The sequence below is a fragment of the Drosophila willistoni genome (assembly GCF_018902025.1).
Source record: "Drosophila willistoni isolate 14030-0811.24 chromosome 2R unlocalized genomic scaffold, UCI_dwil_1.1 Seg167, whole genome shotgun sequence".
In the NCBI taxonomy this organism is placed as follows: Eukaryota; Metazoa; Arthropoda; class Insecta; order Diptera; family Drosophilidae; genus Drosophila; species Drosophila willistoni.
This window is the reverse complement of record NW_025814050.1, coordinates 16,074,395-16,098,667: the sequence shown is the minus strand read 5'-3', so window position 1 is coordinate 16,098,667 and position 24,273 is coordinate 16,074,395. Positions and strand designations below refer to the sequence as shown.

The window sequence follows — 24,273 nt, the reverse complement described above, 5'->3', positions numbered from 1 at the left end:
AGTCTATAATTGTTCTTAAGATATTTGGTTTCAACTGCAGAAAAGTATTATATTTTGAAAGATATCAGTAACAAGCACTTACAAGAAACACAGTTGCAATTCTTTTTTAAAGACTGAAATAGACTCAGATGGCAAATTTCTATAAACTTAGTTATTCGCATTCAATAATCATAATGAAATTCTTTGGGAATAGACAACAATTTAACATTTTAAGCTCCAAAGGAACATAATTTGAACTAAAATCTTTACTTTATATTCAACTTCGATTAAGTTTAGCCAAAAATTGATAATTTTGTTTTAGTTCAAAACATAAAGGTAAAACAATTTAGCTTTCTTTTAAATTAAGTTTACTAAAATCTAATGGGTTGTGTTTTATAAATATGTCTTTAGAGTTCTTTAACGTATAAAGAACAGGTAAAAATCGTATATTATTCATTACCTAACTTAAGCTAAGCTTAAGTCTGTTGTGTGTTATACCTGAGATGAAAACATTGCTGGATGTTAATGTAGTCTAACATGACGTATGAGTAATATTATTTTGAAAGTTTCATTCTATGAGTTGCCTAAATTAAACAATCCAAAATTTTGGCAAAAAGAGCCAGCCTAATAGACATATCGACATACCCATGTACATACATACATACATACAGTTCAACCCCCAACTCCAAATGGAATAATATAGTATAAAGTTTTTCGATTTTGATTGCTTGATTGTGTGTGTCAACAATGCCAGAGACAGAGATAGTGAGAAAGCAAGAGAAAATGCGAGAGATTCTTTTTTATATACATTTTTTTTTTTTTTTTGGTTTATATAAGCGAAAAAGATTTTAAAGTTTATGCCCTAGTTTTTTGGTCCCCACTCAATTGGTCTTATCAACAGCTCCCCTCCCACCCACCGCCTACAACTTGGCCACTCTCTCCTGCTGTGGCAACTGTTTTTATTTGTTTGCTCTGTCATAAATTGAGCTTTGCTTTGCTTCTGCCTTTTGTTTTGTCATTTGGCAAAAAGGGTTCGTCTTTGTCAATGTTGTTAGCTGTCGTCGTTGACGTTGCCGTTGCCGTTGCCGTTTGTCGTGGGCCTCATAATTATGTTGTATCATTTTACAGCAATCAAAGCAAATGCTTTATGTAAGCAAAGTCATTGAGTGAAACAGAGCAAAGCCAAGAAGAGTCAAGAAGAGACGGAGACGGAGACGGAGGGCGAAGAGAGAGAGAGAGAGAGAGAGAGAGAGAGCAAGAGTAAAAAGGTAAAATGTAATCACAGTTATTTCTACAGCCAACTACGGGCAAAATTTCACGCTAAATTTGCCTCATGTTGCCTCTTTACTTACTCTGTGTGCATCACTTTTGGTACTAGCTCGTTATGCTTGACAACTTCTCTTTAATTCCAACAGATGTGCCTTGAATTAAACATGTTAGATAACAAACGGCAACAAACTACATGCAACTACAATCAAATAATACCAAAAAAACACAACAACAACAACAACAACAACAACAAAAACGCAGTTGAATTAAAAACGCCAGTGGCCTTCACAAGAAACTACGACTAGCAAACAACCCAAAAAAAAAGATGGAAACTGAAAAGAGCAAACACCAACAACAAAAACTGCGGCAACTGCAACTTTTTGGCCGGCTAACCGTCTATGTAAATTGACAACAACAACAAAAACAAGAACAACAGCATAAAAATGTCGCCTTTATTCTAATGCCACTTCATGGTCCGAAGAGCATTGTGGGAGCATGTAGAAACATGGGTTGAGGGCCAACCGCTAAAACAGTCTTTGGCTCCCATAGTCCTGGGCGATGTCCTGCATCCTGCTGTGCCACAAAGTGCACAACAACAGTGGTAATAGGCGATGGGCGGCAAGTGAAAGTCTAGCCTAGTAGTAGTAGCAGGAACCAAGTCCAGTGCGACTTTTGCAATTTTTAGTGCAACTAATTCTTTCTGAAGTATCTCATTGTTGCACTGCAAAAGCCGCAATTTTGTATGGCCGTCTGTCCTCCGGCCAGTTGCCCTGTTGCCCCCCCATCTGTGCCTCAAGAGATTTACCCAGTTGGTAGTTTAAGCCTAGAGTGTGTATGTGTGTGTGTGTGTGTGTGTGTGCTTGCCGCAGGAAGTCAAAAGTATCGCGGCAGCTTAAACAAAGTACAGAGACAGAGACAGAATGAGAGTCAGAGAAAGGAAAGAGGATAGTCCTTCTACACATATACAGAGGAGTCCCAAGAGCAGGATGTCTGGCTGGTTTGTGCCCACTCTGACGCCCCTTTGGAAAGCCCCGCTTACACCAACGGAGTTTATTTCCCAAGTTGATTGTCACAGTTAGCCAGCCGCTGGCCAGAGGAAAAAAAAGAGAGAGTTTTTTTTTTCATTTCCCTGCTTGACTGTTGGTTTAGTTGTTGCAGTTGTTGTTGTCGTTGTTATACACTTGAAAACAAATGGTCATAATAAGTTTGTCATGTCATTCTAAAAGGGATGGCAAAAACCCACAGAGTGGAGAGATATGTATATGTATATATGACATATGAAGTGCATATGGCTAAGGCTTCATTCCTTTCATATTTTATGTGTACATGTAGCAGTTTTATTTGATGGTCAACGCAAGGAATTGGTGACTTTTTAAGCTTTGTTCCTTTCACTTTATCATTAACTGTTCCCATATAGTCAATTAATAGTTATAAAATGATACTTGAGACATCTTAAATCTATTACAAATAACATTAAAGAACTTTTTTTTTAATGACAATAACAACTTTAATTCCATTTTAACATGATTCTGAACGAAAACTAAATGATAATTAACAGAGTCGCAGTAAAATGAAGGCCTAATTTAGTTCATAAAAGTAAGTTAGTTTGAAAAATAGAATCAATAAATTTAAACTTTAGGTTTAAAACTGCTTAAGATGAATTACCCAAAGAAAATTATTGCATAATCAGCTTAAAATTTTGATTAAAATTCAATATGTTCATAGAAATAAATAGATTTAAATTCTCACTTTTAATTTGAAATAAAAGAAAACGTGGAAATTGGCACAAACCGACGAGCTATTTGAATTAAATTCAAAAATTTTAACAACCTTAAGACATAAGATTTATAATTAAAGTGGAAAAACCCAATCTTTTGGCCCCTTTTTAGGGTGTTACGTTTATGTAACCATAAAATGTTGTCACACTCAATTTTCGGTAAGCTGTTAGAAATTGTAATTGTGCAATTATATACAATTACAATTACATTGTGTATTACATTCCAATTGAATCATTCTAACAGCAAGACAAAGATAATTAACATTTTAACAATGCCTAATACAAATTCTTTGCATAAGACAAAATCACTTATCGAGGTTTAATGTTTGATGGGCATTCAAATAAATTGCAACATTGAAGATAAAGTTCAATACAAACAATATATTATAAGAAATATATCAATTTCTTCAAAGATTTCTAACTCTCTCTTAGTTCGATTCTTGATTTAAACAGTTCTACCTTAAAAATTGTTAACTCAACCATAATGAGATTTTCCAACTTATGGCCCTTTAGTATTTGAATTTTGTCTGTGATTGTGAAACTATTTTGAACAGAAATTTTTGGTCTATACGCTTGACTTGTTTTTCGAATGCTAGCAAAACATTCATGACCTCCATTCAAGCGTTATTCTTGTTATTATTTCAGTTGACTATTCGAAGCGTCTTACCAAAAATGAAGCACCCAAAAACGGAAATGAACAATTGGAGCGTAAACAACAAAAATAAGAAAAAAAAGAAACATAATTACTTCTAATTTCTGCGACGCAAGACTCGTCGCCAGTTGCTGGTTGCTGATTGCTGGTGACGGGCGAATGAGCAACACTTATGGAAATCACAACAGAGAAACAGAGAAAGATGAGAGAGAGAGAGAAATTCTCAACTACTTGTACTTAAGAGACATACACACTCCATATAGTCTAAGAGACATTGTAAACGCAGCTAATGAGGGGAGCTGTTTAATTAAAACTTCTCGCAATTGTTTCTAATGAGTGTCGTTAAGACATTAAACGGCGGTGTATAAATCACAGTGGAGAGATCTCACCCAACCCCCTGGCCAAAGATGCCCAAACGCCAGCCACCTTCATCCTCCATCTACCTACACTAGCTCATATAGAGAAATATCTATCTGGCCACTTCCGTTTGCCAAACACGTAGCCATAAAGACGCTCACACACACACAGAGATACATTGATGGCTGGTTGGTTGTTTGGTTGGTTGGTAGGGGTAAACTTATGTGTTAGGCAGTTAGTCTAAGATGTAGCTGGAATTGTGAAAAGGGAAAAAAGAGGAAATCTTATCAAGTTCGTCTGAAGATTTAGCTAGGAAACACGTGGAAATGTGGCAAGCTTATGGCCAAGTTTTCTTCATTTTTGTGTGTGTGTGTGTGTGTGTGTGCTGGGTGCTTTCCCTCTCTTACATTCATATATATATAAATTTTCTTCTTTTTTTTTTCTTTCTGTGCTTTCCTTATGGCCTCTTAATGCTAATGAAAAATATTTCCAACTGTGCTGGCGGATTAAGGAGGGCTACCCGTTTATTACCGGGACAAGCCTTCAAAATCTCAAACGAAACAATAGGCCCTTTATGAGTGGGTGGGAGCAGCAACTTGAGCGCCTGAACCAAAGGTGGATGAAGAAATCGTCGAGTAGAGTAGCTGGGTTGGGGTTGGTTTAATATTTAGTTGAAGATTTAATGCAGAGTCTAAATGGCCGGCAACAACAACTATGATAAGCCGGGCCTAGAGCGCTGCCTGGAATTACATAATGAGTCGCAAGACTAAAGTTTCATTTTCCTACCGTCTCTTAGCGTCGCATCAGAGGCATTTATTTATATTTTCTATTTCTTCTTTTTATTTTTTATACCCTTGCCATTTAAGGTTACCTACATTTTCTACAAAAAGCAATCACTTTCAAGTCTGAAATGCAATAATTTTGGTTTAAAAGTCATTTAGGTATATCCAAGGTTTATCCAAGGCTAGTTCAATATTAGACATTTGTATGTTTATATCATATGCAGAAATGGACAGATTAAAGTCGTAAAGCTTCATAATATTATTTTTTGATATCAAACTTATTAAATTTTATAAATTGTCAGTAGAAATAAAATTTCTAGTCCCCATAATTGGTGTAATTTTTTATTTCTCATAAAAAAGAATCTTCAGACTTGTGAATACAAAAAAAATGAATTAACTATCATATGTTTTTGATATTATTTACTTAATTTAATTTAATCTTGACACATTCGTGATAATTTGGCATCAAATAAAACAATTTTATGACTTAGTATTCTGAGGCTGTGGCTTAGAAATCACAAAACCTGAAAGGAAAATTCATTTTCAGTTTTAAAAAACCAATTAAATGTGCACCTGCATAACTAAGGCTAAAACCTTCTCTATGAAAACAATCTTGTTGATATAGCAAACAAGTTTGGCTCTTACAGATATCCAACTTCATATTCTATAAGAACTCGCTCATGAATTCTCGAAAATTTAATACCAAATAGCTTTTTTTCTCCCAATTCAGTAACAACCAAAATCTTATCCAGTGGACAGCTTCAGCCAAAAGGACAAGAATTCCTTCAGAGTTGAGAGTTGAAAAATATATAAGTAGATAAAAAGATTTCAATCCGAATGAAACAATTTAAGAATAACAGAAAGAGCATGAGAATTTCGTTAAGCTAAATTTACGATTTAAGTAATTTTCTTTTATTTTTTGGAGTGTCGACTCTTGAGAAATTATGAGGGCACGTTCTGGGAAGTTGGACTTGTGGCTGTACATTTTAATTAACAGGAACAGGAATAAAACTGGTGGCAGATGAAAATTCCTTTCACTGCACTCATACGTACTAGCACACACACGCACACATACATACATGTACTTACATATATACACAAACATATTTCAATAAATTCTATAAATTAAATTCAGATTTATGTAGCAGCAGGAGAGCCCATCAGGAGGGAATTTCAGTTTTTGGGCAATTGAAATTTAAATGAAACTACGTGAGCTAGTAAACAGTCAAGGTGTATGAATTGTGTGTGTGCATGTGTGTGTGTGTGTGTGTGTGTGTGTGAATTTGTGTGGAGAATGAAAAGTCACACAACTCATTCATGCAGAAGTCCATTGACATTTAATAGCCCACTCCCCTGCCGACTGGCCAACGGCGCAGCGCTCTAAATACTCTTTGGGCCTGGCTTAACCGAGACGTGTGTAGCTAGAGACACCAGTCGACGCTCAGCTCAGGTGTCTTTGTGTCTCCCTTGTGACCTGGACCTGCAACATGGAACCTGGAACCGAGAGTTCCACATCGAGTGGCAACAGCAGCACCAAATACCTTTCTTTGGTCATCGTTCTCGCAGTGCTTCGCATTTGCCTTTGGGGGCCAAGCAAAAGTCTAGTTAAACCTGAATTCTTGTTACTTTTTTTTTTTTTTTGTTTTGTACTTGTCTCGATTCTTTTTGTTGTTGTTTTGGATGTGTTAGTCTGTGTGTATGTGTGTGTGTGTTTTTTCGCACAGGATGTGCTCTGGTCTCTTCAACTCGCAGGTGCACATGTCGGCTTTCAGTTGTTGGTCTTAAATGCCAAAACCAGTTCGTTTTCTATACATACTATCACATGGTCGTGTTCAGTAAGAAAATTACGCATAAATCATAGAAAATTAAAAGCCATGAATAAATGAAATGAATTGAATGAATGTCTGGGAGTAACTTCCGTTCGTGTAATTAATGGATGACAGGAAATAACAAAAGTAAATAATGTTACAATTCTGATTTGGATTGTGTATAGAGACAGACAAACAAAATAATCAAACCATAAACATGAATATTTTGTATCCTTTTTCAATAAGAAAAATTATTTTAGCTTTTATATGTTTTAAGTGAGGCAAATAAAATATAAAGATGTTAGTATTTATTTTTAAATTGTTAACTAAATCGTTTGTTAGTTGTAAACTATCACTAAATTAGAATAACAATAATAGTATTTTAAATTAAACTATTTACAAAAAAAGATAAAGCTATAATCTCTTAACTAGGAGATAGAATAGATAAGGAGAAAATAGATAACAATCTGTTTTATAATTATTTCAAAAATTATTAAATGCGACATCTTAAAATCTTAATCTTACTCCTTTTGACAACAAAATAGGATAGATTGCTGTTAATTATCTAAAAACTTTAAAATTCTAAATTCTGAGAGCCAAATTCATAACAATTAAATTTGCCAATTGGTTCACGAAAATTAACAAAATTTGGTTTAATATTTAACCAAATTTTATTTACCTTCTTGAATTTATAGGCTTCAGCCAAAACCCAGAAATTGAAAAGCAAGAAAAGTCGGTTAAATTGTAAGGGAAAAAACAATTAAATGAGACCAAGAATCTTTTCCAAGTGACCACGTTAGAATATTTATATTTATAAATTTTGGATTAAAATGCTTTATTTTCGCACTCCCTGTTTTCTGGCGTATTTTTTCATTTAAAGTTCTCATTTTATTATTTGTGAAACATAACAAGAAAACTTTTGAAACATTTTCGTTTCACTATTTACAGGGAAAAGCAAAAAAAATGGGATAAATATTACTTTCAGTTTAAAAATTATAAATAGGCTGCTTTGGGAAAAGTAAATTATGGCTTTAAAGCGTTAAAACGATTTCATTTGATATTTCTTAACAACTTTGATGATTAGACAAACATTAAATTTGTGATTTTCACTTAAAAAATTAAATTTTTGTCCAAATTTTACTAATTACAAAAAGTTTGAACTTAAGGCAATCAGTGGAAACAAAATATGTATGTATATGCATATAGCCGAATTAAATTTCAAGTTATTAGAAATGATCAATTTGCCACACTTAATGGTGTCGAAAAGGCTTCTTTCTATGACATCAATTACTGATTATCCCAGCTGTTTCAGCTGGAAAACGTTTTATGATTTCTAAGACTATTGAATTTGTATTTTAATTGGTTGTGCTTTCAATCAATCAACTTATTAGCCATAGCTTAATCAAATTGGGTCTTATCTGAATTGGACTTCATTATGGCCATTAAAGCGATATATTATATATGTATGCAGATATGTATGTATGTCTATGATTGTCTTCAAACCGCGCAGTTCAATGTGTCAACCACAACACTTGCCTCAGTTCTATGGTTAAGTTGCTTTTGTTGGTGTTGCTGCTATATTGCTGTTGATGTTGATGTTGATGTTGCTGGTGTTGTTTGTGTTGCTATTGGCAGTATTATTGTTGTTGTTGTCGCTGTCGATTTTCATTGCCGCCCACGCATGCAATGAACCGATTAGATAAACAATTAATTTTGTCCCAATTATGGAAGAAGAGGCCTGGCAAACAGACTCACTTGAACTCGTTGCGATTGAAAAAGCTTAAAATCGGTCTTGGCCATCCGTCTCGGGAGGTTCTCTCGACAATTTGGCATAAATCTAAACAAAACAAGTCAAGCCATGAAAGCGAAGAACAGCGAGAAATAAAGGGGCACCAGAGAATAGGGGAAGGAGAAGAACAGAAAAGTTCCATTCCCCATGCCATTCTGTAGTCGGAGCACGCCTGTTGAACTGGGCGATGTTGCTGTTGTTGTTCCGTTTGGTTCGGCTAGATGGCCGCAGGACGACTCCATTAATCAAGGCCGCAAACAAGCGCGAACCCAAAAACAACAGCAACATAGAAGCTGGACTTGAGGGCCATGGTGGGGTCAAAATGCAATGCGGGGCATACACAGACATAGACACACACACACACACACACACACCCGTACATATAGATAAACACATAAACATAAATAATTAGAATGATTCTTTAAAGGGCAATTACCTAATTTAGACGCTTTGAATAATTGCCCAGGACTCCAATTCTCTCTCTCTCTCTCTCTCTCCCGTTGTCTCGCTCTCCCTCTCTCTCTCGCACTTTCGAGGGGTCGGTAAATCGCCCTTGGCAACGAAGTAAATTCAGTTTAAATGCAAACAGAGAGTGAGAAAGATACATACAAAGACAGAGAGACAGGACGAGATTCTGATGCCAGGACAACGACTGCACTAAGCGGCTTAATGCCCTCAAAATGAAGATAAAGCGCTTTCTCTTGGCGCTGTTGCAATGCCTGAAAGACATTTAAATCTCAAACTCTTAGAAAATAATTAGAGCGTTTAGTAGCTATGCCTCCACCCCCTCGAAGCCCCTCATGCCATCACACTCTGTGGACTTGAGCACCAAAACAAAGTCATTGAATTATCATTTCAATTCGTTGCTATTTTCTTGATTACATTTTCAGATTATTACAGATTTGCAGCTTTTGTCTTAGTCACATTTACTAACTATTTAATGCCCAAAGATCAAAATTCACAAAATTATGATAACTGTAGCAAGTTTTCAGCAATATATTAATTAATTTAGGAAATTTATTCATAATTTAACTATTATTAGTAGTTTCAAGTGTCTAAGTAATAGTTTGGAGTCTACGAAGGATATTTTTAGGGATTATAGCAAATGGGATATCCTTTTTATAAGTGAAAGATTAGATGAACATAAGAGCAAGTTGTTTTAGGGACAAAATTAAAGCACATAAGATTATTTATGGACTAACTCGTATACTCCCAAGTAGAGTAAGGAAAACCTTCCAATTCAATAGAATTTCATCTACAGGAAAAACCAAAATTCAACATTCTTAAATATTTGAAAATCAAAAGCAAATCTTTTTGCTTTTTAAACAAACCACATGAAATTTGAATAGAGCAATTAATTAGAACACATTAAGTTACATTTTGTAATTACGATAATTAAGCAACATTTACGTTTATAAACTTAAGTGGTGGTCGATCAATCTAATTGGCCCAAAACCATTGCCTCGATTGGATAACTGAAATAATTTTCTATTTATATTGTTATTCATGATAAATATTCTTCCATCGATGTCCTTAAATCATCTTAAAGTATTGTAAACCCTTTTTTTTCGTCTGTAGTCTATATCAACTTTCGTTTCGTTAAATGGTAAAAGAAAACAGAATCCAAAAAAAAAACCCTTAAACTTAAATTGAACCATCATGGTTTTTGATTTTGTTATTTTTATGACAAAATTATTATTATTCCCCAACTCAACCTCGACCCCCTTGGCCTTGGTGTGTCTTCCCAAAGGGTCCAAAAAAAAAATCAGTCTGGGTCTGTCTCGTTGAGTTTACTCAATGCCGTTGCCTCCGACGCCGGACACTCGTTACAAATCAAGAGAAGAGCAACTAACCAATGGGGGCCAGCCGAAGGATTCACGTCCCAAGTGACCCAAAAGGACACACAGCGAACCCTTGACACTGTGCGTGGTTGTTGTTGCTGTTGTTGTGCTTGTCGGACAGTCGACGGGCACAGCTTGAAGTTAAATAAATTAAGGGCAATTAGGCGCAGCATTACAAGCACAAAGGTTAAACTTTTTTTCTTTGCCCTACCTCTCCCCCAAAAACTCAAGTTTACCCCTTCCAACTAACCACCTGGCCGTGCCACTGGTTTTTGTGGCCAGGTGAATTTCGAAAAATTATGAACGCAAATGTTTGTTTGAAGAATTTTCACAAGACAAATCAAAGTCATGCAACGGCTGCTGCCTCAGTAAGTATCTGCGGCGGCTGCGAATTTTAATTACAAAATTTACACTGTAAATTTTACAGTTGCTGTTTTTTTTTTGCGGAAGTTGCCCATGTTAAAGATTAGCGGAGTGCAGAAAGCGTAACGCAAGAGAAGAGAAATAAAGAAAGAAAAATACCATTTTGGCCAATTAACTGCGGCTAATTGTTGCGTACAGCCAACAACTCATACGAGAAATGTGAAAGTCAACAGAAATGGTAATAAAACGACCATCTTGTCGAGTGTGACAAAAAAAAACACAGCCACAACAACAACATGCCAAGTGCGGGAGGCTATGACAAGGCACTGGAAAAGCAATAACAGCAGCAATGAAGGAACTAAGAAGCAGTGTGAACTGAAGTGCGGTGAGGAGGCGAAGAGGGGGAGGTTGAGAATTCATAAAGCACCATCAGCTATATATCTTGGCAACTTCCGTTGAAAAACAGTTTTGCATAGTGGCCGAGTTCTACTTTCGCTTAGGCCAGCAAAGATCATCAGAGACGTTCAGGTATATCCCTCACCCCCCCTTACCCATATAACTTACCTGAGGCTCTATCTCTCTCCTCTCTTTGTGGTCTTATATGGCAAAAATAAGTAAGTTTTATGGTGAATTTGCACACATATATTTGTTAAGTTTAAGTATTATTTTTTAGCTTAATCAATAAGTTCAAAGCCATGGAAGAAAATTCACAAAAATAGTTTATACTTATATGAACTTTACTTATAGTGCCTTAAAAACTTTTCAAACCCACCTCTTTATTGTCTTATATGTACATAATTACATTTGCGTATAAATAATATATTTCTAATTGCCCTTAATTCAACCCCATTTGTATGTTATTTTAAATTAAATATTTCCCCAAAGAAAATGTATGAACATCGACAAAATTTTCTAATTTAGGTAACATATCTGGTTAGATTATGACCTGTTTGATATACATATGTAAAAAAATTTAACTTTTTGTGGCAGATATTGAAGCTTTTACACGTTTTTTTTTTAATAAATTATGAATTTTAATATATTTATGAAAGGAATTTATAAGATAATATTAAAATAACTAGATAGAATAGAAAACACCACTTACGATTGGTTCGTTTTTCATTAAATCAACAAGAATTAATATTTTTTGCAACTTCGTAACCAGTTGAGAATTATAATCAAATAAACGCATTATTATAAAATTTGTAAATTCTTCACTTGACTACTTTTAGAATTTGACTAGATATTAAAGATTAATTTCCCTCTATTTAATTAAGATTTATTTTTTTGTATTTATCTGTCGATGAACTGTTCTTCTCAGAAGTTAAAAACTTGATTTTTCTGATAAAAATATAGAATTTTTATTCCCACAAGCTTTGTATTGCATAAAACGTTCGAATATTTTACATATTTTTGTGGCTCTTTTTGCAACCTGGAAGTCGACTGACTCTTTGCAAAGTCCGAATTTCGGTTTTTTCATAGCCTTGTGCCAGTAATTAAGAAATTTTGTTATAATGCAAGATAATAATCAATTAGAGCTTATAAAATTAGAACAAATTATAGAGTTAGGTATAGAGAATTGATAGATTAGATTAGAAAGATTAGAGAAAGTTAACTATATCTGATTGCTTTTATTAAAGCTTAAGCCATGGTAGAGGAAAATTTAATAATTGTTGATAGACTTTTTGGTGAAGCGCAAATGCCAAAATATTATCAAAACGATAAAATCCAAAACTATATTCAAAAAATTTTAAAATGTAAAGTATTATTGCTTATTCGATTTGTAAATTAAAAGCGATAAACAATTTATGCCTTCAAATCAACTAAAATGAATAAAATGGTTTTCATTCAAGTATAAGCAAAACATTTGAATGGAAAATTTGCAAATTGGTGAATTCAAGAAATGCTGTCTTACGGTTTTAAGGTTTTACAAACCTTTAAGATATACAAACAGATACAATATTTCAATTTTAAAGATCTTTAAGAGACTCTTTTTCAAGTTGCTTACTATTCTTTGGGTTAAGTACTGCGAATTTTGCATGCTTGGCTACCTGTTGGTTTTCCACGGTCGAGAGAAGATTTCACTTTTTCAAGTCACGAAAAACAAAACGCAATCATAACTGACCTTAATCAATGTCTATGAAGTTGAATCTAACTTTTGTGCTATACTTCCTCTTAATCTATCGCTCTCTTTCTTTTTCTTTCGATATATTTATTTGAAACTGTGTCTGTGGGTGGAAATGCTAATGTATCTAAAGCTTTAGCTATGCACAAAAAGGTTTCTCTAAGCCTGAGAAAGCATATGCAATCTCAAAGTCAAACAACGAAAGCAGCTAAACAAGTTTGTTGCAAAAAAAAAAAATGAGACAAGAAAAATAAAACCCACACATAGCAGAAGACTGGCATAAAGAAACGACAACAACTTCTCAGGCAATCTAAATCTGCAGCAGCAGCAGCAACAGCAGCTGGAAGATGCGTCTCCCAGCTAGGCAATTTCATTCACTTGTAGAGACAGACAGACAGACAGACATCCATACATACATACATATAACTGGCAGCTACACAGAGCGTTTCCTGTCTGGTTTTTGGGGTCCACAGACAACATGACAGACCAAAGATATCATGTACCGTCGCCTACCTGGCCTCAAGTGGCCCGCAGGTGAAGTAACTTATATGCGGCATCTACTGCTCTCTACTAGTCTCCAGCCTTCCAGGTAATTAGTTTAGCGCTGGCACTTCACTTTGCTGCGGTCTACACACACACACACTCACACTTACAAATAGCTTCACAGTTCGCATCATCATTAAACCTACTATACAGGTATCTATATAGCGTTTTTTTTAACTCTTGTTGTTTTGCTTTTACTTTGCTCTTCTTTAATCATTCATTCACTCACTTACTTTAGTTACATCGTTTCAGCGATCAGTCGGAAGCACTGAACCATCTTAACAGTTACCATTTAGATGTACATATCTACCAGATACAAATGTATCTTTTACCAAACTATCATTGATCACATTTAACATTGAATTATCAATAGCTTCCAACTTCACATACAAAAGTAATTTTTTGATGAATTACATAAAATTGTGAAATTCTGCATACAATGCACACATGCATCCAAATAATATTCATTCACAGTTTTTTTATTTTTCTGTTTGCATTTGGTTTGTATGCATATGGCAGTATATATATGTAGATATATATGTGACGGTATATGGCGGATGTGACTCATTCCAGTTGAAACCAAATTACATACGACGAGCAGTCGAAGTTAAAGTCTCAGTCTTCTTTCGTCTTTATTTTTCATGCCGGCTGTGTGTAGACTAAGCAATTTATTGTTCAGCTTTCATTCAGTCTTTTTTTCTGTTTCTGCTTATACCCTGTGCAGTCATAGGTTAACTGGGTATGTTGAGTTGGTTTAGAAAAATGATCTAATTAGGTTTGGTTTAAAAAAAAGGAAACTTTTGAAGCTTAGATCAATCAATGACATTCTACTACTACTACCCACAACTCTTTATATTACTATTTAGTATAATAAAGGTCTAACAACTAAATTAGTAAAGGGCATTTAATAGTCGTTGTCATCCTTTGTTGTAAGGGATTTGCTTTTTGTCTTATTTTTGGTTCTTCATGCCTGAGTAGGTAGGTCGTTTCGGAGCTTAATAAATGGAAACGAATGGAGAATGACTTACTGAAATTCAAAGTACACAACACATCACACACACACACACACAAGAACTGATTGCATTGTTAAGGCCAGAATCAAAATATTCACAAGATCATTTGATCGTTGGTTGTTATTAATGTTATTATTGTTGTTGTTGCTGCTTGTTGGTGAGGAAAATTAGAGTTAACTCTCAGAAAGGTTGCATGCTAGTATTTTGTGTTGAGATGAGGTGAGAAATAACACATTAACTGTGAAAATATTATCACACAATAAAAGAATTTAAATAAATATGAACTCAATTGGAATTGCATATTAATGATGAGATATAAAATGTACAGTTTTATTTTCCATAATCATTGCAGCGAGGGAAAAAGAGTTGTTAAACTGTTTTTCATTATTTAATAATATGTTGACAACTTTTTGGGCCTAAGATGTTTGGCGTTATCTAAATTAATAGTTTTAATATACATAGTTCCCACTATACTTATATTTAACTAAAACATTAGTTTAAGGACAAAATACGTTTCTGTTTAACTATTTTGCTAAATTTGCAGTTTATAATTAGTAAATTTTGATTTTTTTCTATAGTTTTCGCTATAATTTTCTGTAATCTAAGAGGATTAAATTTGATACAACAGAAATGAAACATAAGGCAAGCGTTTTTGGTTTTCACATTCATTTTATTGCAGGAAAAAATAAAATTATCTGATTTTGCTTCTGATGAAGGAAAAATTTGTAAACTAGTGGAATAAAACGAAATTAGATCTGTATATTTCGACACATCATTTATCAGGGGGGTGGCACAAATGGTGCGTAAGGGTGGCTGCAACCACCCTAAGAACTCACCCCAAAAAAAAATTGATGGACAATTAGATTGCACATACATATAAAAATCCATAGAGTTTAACAATTTCTATTTCTACATTAGTTGCTGTGAGTTTAAGGGAAGTTATGTAATTCCTGAAATTGACCAAATTTAAACCTAATAATGACCATATGGCTTAATATCTAACAAATTCATTAAGAAAAACTTAGATCTTATCTCTTTACTAATCTGCTGCAATTCTATGCTAATAATAAAAATAAGTAAGAAACAGAAGTATGAATTTTATAAGTATATTGAGTAAAATATTACGAATTTATTTCATTTACTTCAGGTTCCTGCATTTGGTTGTCTTACTTTTGAATGTTAGACTGTTAATTTTTCAATTTTTTTGTAAAAAAAAACTATTTTTTTTTATTTATTGTCCAAAATCTAGAGCTTGCAACACTAGTTATAAACAACTAAATTTGTAAAGTTAGTAAAAAAAGGCAACAATTATATTACGTATATTTAAATAAAATTTTGTTTATATTTTAAATATAATTTAGAGAGTTTTTGTTTCTCTTAAAGGCTATTTATATATTGTGAAATACAAGACTCTAGGTCCAAGTAGTTTTTAACTATGTAGTAGTTTTTAATTTTAAATTTAATCATTGTTTAAGTTCATATTTTGAATTCAACTAATGAAGATGGGGTTATTTTCTTTTTCTCTGGAATCCGTATTTAATCATAGTATTAAACAGTTTTATTTTTTCATATTTTATTGTTTATAGTTGACTTTAACAACTTTATTTCTTGTTTTAAATTTCTTAAATTTAATTTCTTTAGACTCTAAAATCTGTTTTAAAATTGTCTTCTTCATACAAAGACTTAATAAAATTATTTATGAGAAACTTGCATAAAAAACTTAAAACTAACTTCAATTGGCTTGGCAAAAACAAAATCAAGAAACACTTGCCTAAGAGTTCCCTTAGCAACATGTTGCCAGATGAAACGGTTAAGGCAACACACAATTTCTGAATAGAAATTGCCAGAGGACCACACAGGATTCTCACTAGCTCACACACATACTCTGCTTCTCTCGCTCTCAGTCAATATTGGTTACTCTCTTGGTGCTTACGAACTTCACGAACAACAACGCAACGAAGCAACCAGCCATGCTTCGTGTCTCGGTGTTCGGCTTTTACTCTGGCTTGTGCGCTGGACTTTAATGCCAAGTGAACGCTCAAGCTCAGTCAAAGTCGATATACGCTGCCGAGCGGTTGGGTTGTGTCCGGGAGCTATGAGCCAAGTTAACGTCAAATCAACATATACAACAACAAATTTTTGGTGCTGATTGTGTGTGAAATGTAAAATGATAATGATGATGATGAAGCAAATGATAATGATGATGATGATGATGAAAGTGATGCAGAGATTGCATTTCAAGTGAAACGAATGCGAAAGCTTATTGCGAGACAACCCTCGCACGCAACAACTAACCCTCGCCTCGCTGTTAGCCGTAATTCGTGTGTGTAGGAAATTTTTGTGCTATATATTGTGAGTGTTGTTGTGATTGCACTAGGCCACGAGGCCGGACGGAAAGACGTAAAGAAAGAAGCAAAAAAAACGAAAGATTCGGAGTCGTGAAAGGAATTATGTACATATACACATAGAAATATAAACGGTGTGTGTGTGTGCTTGTTTGTTTGTATGCGTGCAAGATATTCTTACATACATATACATATATATTTTTTTTGGCCAAAAGTAAAAGACGTAACGACGAAACGCGATGAAAATTAAAGCTTTGCGTGGCAAAACGCGCTAACCTCAGCCAAAAAAACCAAAAAAAAAACACAAAAATAAAGAAAGCAAGAAAGAAAAGAAAAATAAAAGGAAAAAAATACATATATATAATATATAATACCCACATACCATATATATATATATATATATATATATATAATGGTATGAATAAAGTCTTTCTTACAAAAGTTGCGTAAAAAGCAAAAAAAGAAAAACGATTATCATCTGGTCGGTCGGGGCAAACCCACAACTCACACCCCCAAGACACACCGTATACACACTGCCGCCCGGAAGACCTCCTCTATAAATAACATTAGGTCAGAAGGACGCTAATTACGCCAAAACATGAAAATTTGCTTTGCAAAGAAAAAAAACCGAAGCCCAGGCGGCAATTAATCAATTTTCCGCTTGAAACTTCCCCAATCCCCCGCCCCCTACAACACTATCCATACCCCCTTCCCTTGAATACACCACAAGGAAGTGTCCATATCTAATAATAAATACAACTATTAACAAACAAAACAAAACAAACAGAAAAAGACTTAAACAAACGGAATCTATATATATAAATAGAAGGAAAATGCATATCAAACTGTGTTGGGTAATCCTGGGCCTAATTCATTTGCACTCGAGAAGTGTCTTAGGCAATCGGTATAATCAACTAAATCTTTATGCCAATTCGGGTGGAGGAGGAGGTGGTGGTGGTGGCCATGGCCCCTCCTCATCATCATTGTCATCGTCACATAAATCGCAACAGAATGAAGTCTACTCCATAGCCGATAGCCAACCGATGACCGATGATGGTTATATCACAGCTCCACATTATGGCAACTCAAATTCCGATGTGGACCATCCATTGCAGCAATTATCCACATGCCAAACGGTTTGCGCCTGCAAATGGAAAGGCGGCAAACAGACTGTTGAATGCATTGAACGTCATCTCATCCAGATACCCGAACATATTGATCCCTCCACTCAGGTATTGGATATGTCGGGCAATAAATTGCAAACCCTATCGAATGAGCAATTTGTGCGAGCTAATCTATTGAATTTGCAAAAGTTATATTTACGTAATTGCAAAATTGGTGAAATCGAGCGAGAGACATTCAAGGGTCTAACGAATCTAGTGGAATTGGATTTATCACATAATCTTCTCGTCACCGTGCCCAGTTTGGCATTGAGTTATATCTCATCGTTGAGGGAACTTACTTTGGCCTCGAATCATATACACAAAATCGAGGCCCAGGCATTCGGGAGTACGCCATCGCTGCATAAATTGGATCTCTCACACTGCGATATACAAATGGTGTCGGCTCAGGCTTTCAGCGGATTGCAGGGATTGACTTTGTTGCGTTTGAATGGCAACAAGTTGAGTGAACTGTTGCCCAAAACCATTGAGACATTAAGTCGTTTGCATGGCATTGAATTGCATGATAATCCCTGGCTTTGTGATTGCCGTTTAAGGGATGCCAAAATTTGGCTAATGCAAAGGAATATTCCATATCCGGTTGCCCCATTGTGCTCTGGGGGGCCGGAAAGAATAATTGATCGCAGTTTTGCCGATTTGAGTGAGGATGATTTCGCCTGTCGTCCGGAAATGTTGCCCATTTCGCATTATGTGGAGACATCCATGGGGGAGAACGCATCGATTACATGCCGCGCCCGAGCTGTCCCCGCCGCCCAGATCAACTGGTATTGGAATGGCCGCCCGTTGAGTAATAATTCAGCATTTAGTGCCTACCAGCGAGTCCATATGTTTGAGCAACTGGAGGGTAGCGGAAAATTTGAGAAGCGTTCACGTTTAGTCCTCACGAATGCCCAAGAGACCGACTCCAGTGAGTTTTACTGTGTGGCCGAGAACCGAGCTGGCAGTGCCGAGGCCAATTTCACCTTGCATGTGAGCATGCGTGCTGCTGGCATGGCATCTCTGGGCAGTGGCCAGATTGTGGGATTGAGTGCAGCTCTCGTGGCTCTCATTGTCTTTGCCTTGGGGGTGATCATGTGCCTGTTGCTGCGAGTGAAACGACAACCCTATGTGGACAGCAAGACACCCAATCACATGGAGGTCATCACTTCGGTTAATCATCAGAATTCCATTGTGAACAAGACTCAACCGGTCACAGGAAACGGCAGTATAAATCATAGTGTGGTCATAGCCAATGGAGCGGTGGCTAATTGTCTAGAAGGTGGCCTTGTTCAGGGTGGCGGCACTTTGGAACGTAAGAGCAGCAATACTGGCAATAGAACAGCCCACCTAACTGGCGATACAATACAACGTTCGGCTAATCCTGTACAGAAGCCACCACGTCTCACCGACTTACCCTACTCCACGCAGGGCTACGACAATGCTGGAAGTGTCCTGTCAACGGCCTCTTGTTTCATCTCACCGACTGCATCGACCGGGAATGGCAATAATCCGGATTTAATCAACGACACCTTTGCTGATCTCAAGCTAACCATACCAGCTACAGAGATTGGAAGCGGCAGTGGGGAATACAGTCGAGCCAATGGCTGTGATTCACTCTATCCATCGGGTCTGTGGGAGCATCAGGCTTCCGTTGCGGTAGGGGCAACCAGTTCAGCAGATGATCTCTTCATGAAACGTTACACCGACAAGACACCCATTATAGAGTCATCGACAAATCAATTGTATGATCTTCATGAACGCTCTGGGGCCACGGATTATTTTAGTAAAACATTTCCACGTGCTCATTGCAATGCGGCCCTACAGCAAGGAGTGGGAGGTGGTGCATCTACTGCCTCAACAGCCACAACAAATCTGTCAGCTGGCTCCTCTGGCTATCCCAATGACTATGGCCTTCCCCTGGTGCCGGGGGCCGAGCATCAGCATAATCATCAGCTGCAAATGCATCCGCTTCAACAGCTGCAGCAACAATTGACATCCACTTTGACCAATACCAGCACCAACAGCAACAGTCACTCACCCAGCACTGGCAGTGGCAGTGGTAGTCCACATTTCAGTAGTCGCACCTTGCCACGCCTACACGATGGCGGAGGCAGTGGCGGCAGCTCTCGATCATCGCCAACACCAGCAACCAGTTCCTGCTCAATATTGCCCAATGGCCAACCCATCAATGCCAAGACGATAAGGGTATGGCAGAAGGGGGGCGTGCCCGTTCTACCCCCCGTAACGGCCCTGAAACGAGCCCTAATCAGCAGCAGTCGCAATTCGCCCGACGAGGGCTATCAAGAGGGCTGTGGCACCGATGTCTAAGCAACAACCAAGAACAACAACAACAACCAAGAACTGACTAAACTAAAAATAAAACAAAAACTAAACTAAAGACAAACAAAATCCCTAAACACTAATACATATTATGAATACATATAGATACATACATATATACATATACATACATATACATATAAATACATATATAGATAGCTCTCAATCCTAGGCGAATGAAAGGCGATTGTTTGTGATAGTGTCTGACAAAACAAAAAACAAAAACAAAAGAAAAGAAAACGATAATAATTGCAATGAAGAAGAACAAAAGAAAAGGAGAAACTGAATAATATGAGAAACTTTAAATTAAATGCACTACACTAAAGTATACTAATGACTTACTCAACTAATTAACTAAGTAATAAATAAAAAAAAAGATAAAAAGATGTAAATAAAACCCAAAAACAAATATATTTAAATGGAAACTCAAAAGGCAAAATGCAACAAAAGAAAAAACTCTCAACTCCCCGCATATCTTAAACAAAACAAAAAATAACTTTAAATGAACAAAAAACAAAAACCAAATTCATCAATGTAAATGTAACAATTAACTATATATACATATATATATATATATTTCTATATATGTGTGTGCGTGTGTGTGTGTTTCAAAAGTTCAAAAACTAAATCTTTGTTGCCCCGTCCCTTCCCCCTCCCATCCAAATATGTATGTGTAAGTAGGCAAGTGGTAAATTTGTTGCCTACTTTCTGGCTTCATGCTTAAACATACTTAAACTGGGTAAAGTCTAAAAATGCAGCTCCCCATAAATAGTATAACTAACCGTTAGCAATACATTCAACAACTTGGCTACAAACTATTTGCCTTTTTCAAAAGTTGAAATTTTCAGAAACTTTTGTTAAACATTTATCTACAACATTTTATTGAGGTCAGGGATGAGATGAGAGCTCAAAGTGAAAACCATATAGTTTATATATAATTTTCATAACTACAATTTTATACCATCAAAAAAATGAACTTTTTACTAGCATTTCTCTTATTTGCTTCTTTTTTTCAAAAAACCTTCAAAGTTTTTCCTTTGATAAAATGTTGGAATTTACATATCAAGTTCACCAGAAAAAGAAAAGAGCCAGACAAAAGTTAATTGAAAGTAATTGAAACTTTTAAGTGATCTAACATCCAAATTGACCTATTTTAAAAATTTTAACAAAACAAAAAATAAAAGAATTTTATGCTTTTTAGCAAGAGTTGAACAACTTTTTGAAACATATTTATTTATATAAAATAGTTTAAACTTTAATTTATACATTTTTCAAATTTTCATTCGTTTATTAAAATTTTACAAATTCTTTTTATCAATTAAATATGAGAAATTGAGTTTAATCCCAGTTTTTGAGAAATGAGAATTTGAAATTTCTTAGCCAGTTAAAAGAGTTGATTTGTTGCCCAGCCAAGTAAAAGAAATAAATGTCAAGAATTTAACTAACCACAAAGAAATATTAAGAAGAAAAATAAAATTAAACTCCCTGTTCAAATTGATATTTTCCCATCCTCTTTTCCTTAACAAATGAAAAAGTAAAAATTCACCAAAAGCAAGAAAATTAAGAGAAAAAAAATGACAAAATATGTAAATGAAAAATCTAAAATATATTCATAAAATTCATACGTAAATCAACAAACAAATGTAAATTGTACTCAAAGTACACACACTCAGACACGAACACACACACACACACACACACACATAGACATAGAGAAACCAATACACACACCTGCATCACATGTACTCCAGATCCTGTAACAATTTAAAAAGTAACCGAAAAAAAAACCAACAAAAACATATTAATTGCCTGTATGTTCTAAGCCTTAACATTTAAGCCCCCGAAAAAAATGACAAGAAAATAGAAAAACACAAAAAAAAAAAGAAACAAAAATTCAAACGTATAAAAACATAAAACAAAATTATATTTTTAAGGTAAACCAAAGACTTTTTTCTTTGCATCTAAATGAGCGAGGCATTAAAAAGAAACACACACAAAAACAAATAAGACGAAGAAGGTAACAAAGATTGGCAAGAGAAGTGGGCAAGTTAGAATAAATGAATGGCAAGGAAAAGCAAACCCTAACACTTAAGTTGAAATTATGTATTATGTAATTGTATAATAATATATATATATAAATAGTTACATATTATAGTATATATATATGTATAACTAAATATAGTATATAGATGTGTACTTACCATGTATGAATGAATGAATGGATAAATGTAAATGAAAGACAGAGAGAAAGAGATCAACGCTTAGACAAAAGGGCGAACGCATTGAATGCATGAAAACCAACTGAGAGATGAACAAAACAAAATGAAAAATATATATAACATATATATAAACAAAAAATAATATCAGGCATTGTTATTGTTATATGTTTTCAAGGTGGAGCAGCAAAAGCAGCAACCAGGTAGGTAACTACAATGAGGTAAGCATTAAGGTAAAGCAAATGCTGACCCAATTAGTTGGCTAGCAAAGAACAAACGGCAGACAATGGGTTAAAGCTAAACCCATTGATGCAGCAGCGAGTTTGCTTCGACACATTAAGGCCAATCGTCTCTAATCGCCAATTATGCATTTAAATCCAATATTCACACCACAGATACAAACTTACATAGACTGGGTCTACATATGTTCGATTTGGGAACTAAATACATACATACACCTGCAGATACCAGCTAATAGTTAGCAGCAGACATATAAATCGATATGCGTAATCGCGTGAAAGCCCCAAATTACCATTAAGTTCAGTAACGACACGCCAAATACCCTAAACAATTTAGTTTTCATAACCACAAAATTCACAAGTCAATCAGCTATGATATGACTTGGGAAATTACAAAATATTTGATCTCTTCATTCCAATTAAATATAGAATTTTATCATTATTATTATTTTTGGGCCAATCAAAGGTGCATAAGGATTATATATTAATGTCTATTTAGTTCTAAAAGTCCTTGTGATAATTATTGTTGTGATTAGACAGTTAGAAAAAAGACCAGAGAGTCATTTTTTTTATTTGTACAATTGTTAGAAATATATTTGTTTATAATTTTAGTTTAAATCTATTGCCCTTGATAAAGAAAATGTTTGACAAATAGTAAAAAAGAGTTAAAACTGACTAACATTTTCTTTTTATTTTCTGACATAGCAAAAACATTTATTTGCAAACGTTTAAAATATAAATTAAGCAAAGCTTAAAGTGCCTGATTTATAGATGCTTACCTTTAGACCATTTAATATGAATTCAGTTAGTCTTTTAAACTTCTTTTCCCACAGGTTTATACTAATAAAAGAAATTGTTTTTCCTTGTTCTTTATAGTGAATAAAGTGTAATGCTCATCCCAATTGAAATTTTTAATAGAAAGTTTTAATTCTTATAGTAAAATCCGCTTTGAAAATGAGTTAAAATCTTTAAAATATACTTTAAAATCTTCTGAAAAAGAAAATATATAAAACTTCTTTTAAGATTTAATACAAATTAATACAAATCAGACAACTCATTGTAAAATATTAAGTGATGTAAAATTTCATTTACAAAGTTTATTATTTCACTTGTTAATTCCAATTTGTCCTATTACAAATTTGCATCCTTATATTCTTCTAGACAAATAACAATTTGTCATTGAAATTGAAACATTTTCAAATTTCATTCAATGCAGAACAATTGAGAACAATGCCAAAAACAGATAATGATTCCCATAATTCTAATAATTGGGTCATAATTGATGATATATCGAAGAGACTCCATTGAATAAACTGCTCGGATGGCATTACTAACCTAGGTAACCTTTTTGAGCTAGACACACTGATGCATATATGTATACAGACAAACTCCTCTATATAGCCATATATGTACATATGTAGATGGTGTCTATGCGTGTGTGTAAACTGTATAGCACAAGCAAAAGTTGGGAGTTCTTGTGGGAGTCGAATGATGAGAATAAGGGGAAGCAGATTTGGGAGGTGTGAGGGAGACGCCTACGGTAAAGTAGGAGAACGCGTAATAAATACGGCGGCCCGGCACGAGATTATATCATGGCGTGTGGCTATATGGTAAACTGCTGTCTACTGCTCCATGGCACTCTTCTTGCCCATCCACAACCCACTACCATCTACCA

The 24,273-nt window shown here is 35.0% G+C and overlaps 1 protein-coding gene across 1 annotated transcript; it reads left to right on the top strand.

Annotated features, from left to right (window-relative positions):
• Nucleotides 1-17,091: 17,091 nt before the first annotated feature.
• Nucleotides 17,092-20,535, top strand: LOC6642307. The gene has a single exon (XM_002065129.4). The coding sequence runs from the start codon at nucleotides 17,477-17,479 to the stop codon at nucleotides 20,129-20,131; it is 2,655 nt and encodes an 884-aa protein (XP_002065165.1). The 5' UTR covers nucleotides 17,092-17,476; the 3' UTR covers nucleotides 20,132-20,535.
• Nucleotides 20,536-24,273: the final 3,738 nt, after the last annotated feature.

Coding starts and splice junctions, on each gene's coding strand:
- LOC6642307 (XM_002065129.4), top strand. CDS start 17,477: ATGCATATCAAACTGTGTTGGGTAATCCTGGGCCTAATTCATTTGCAC.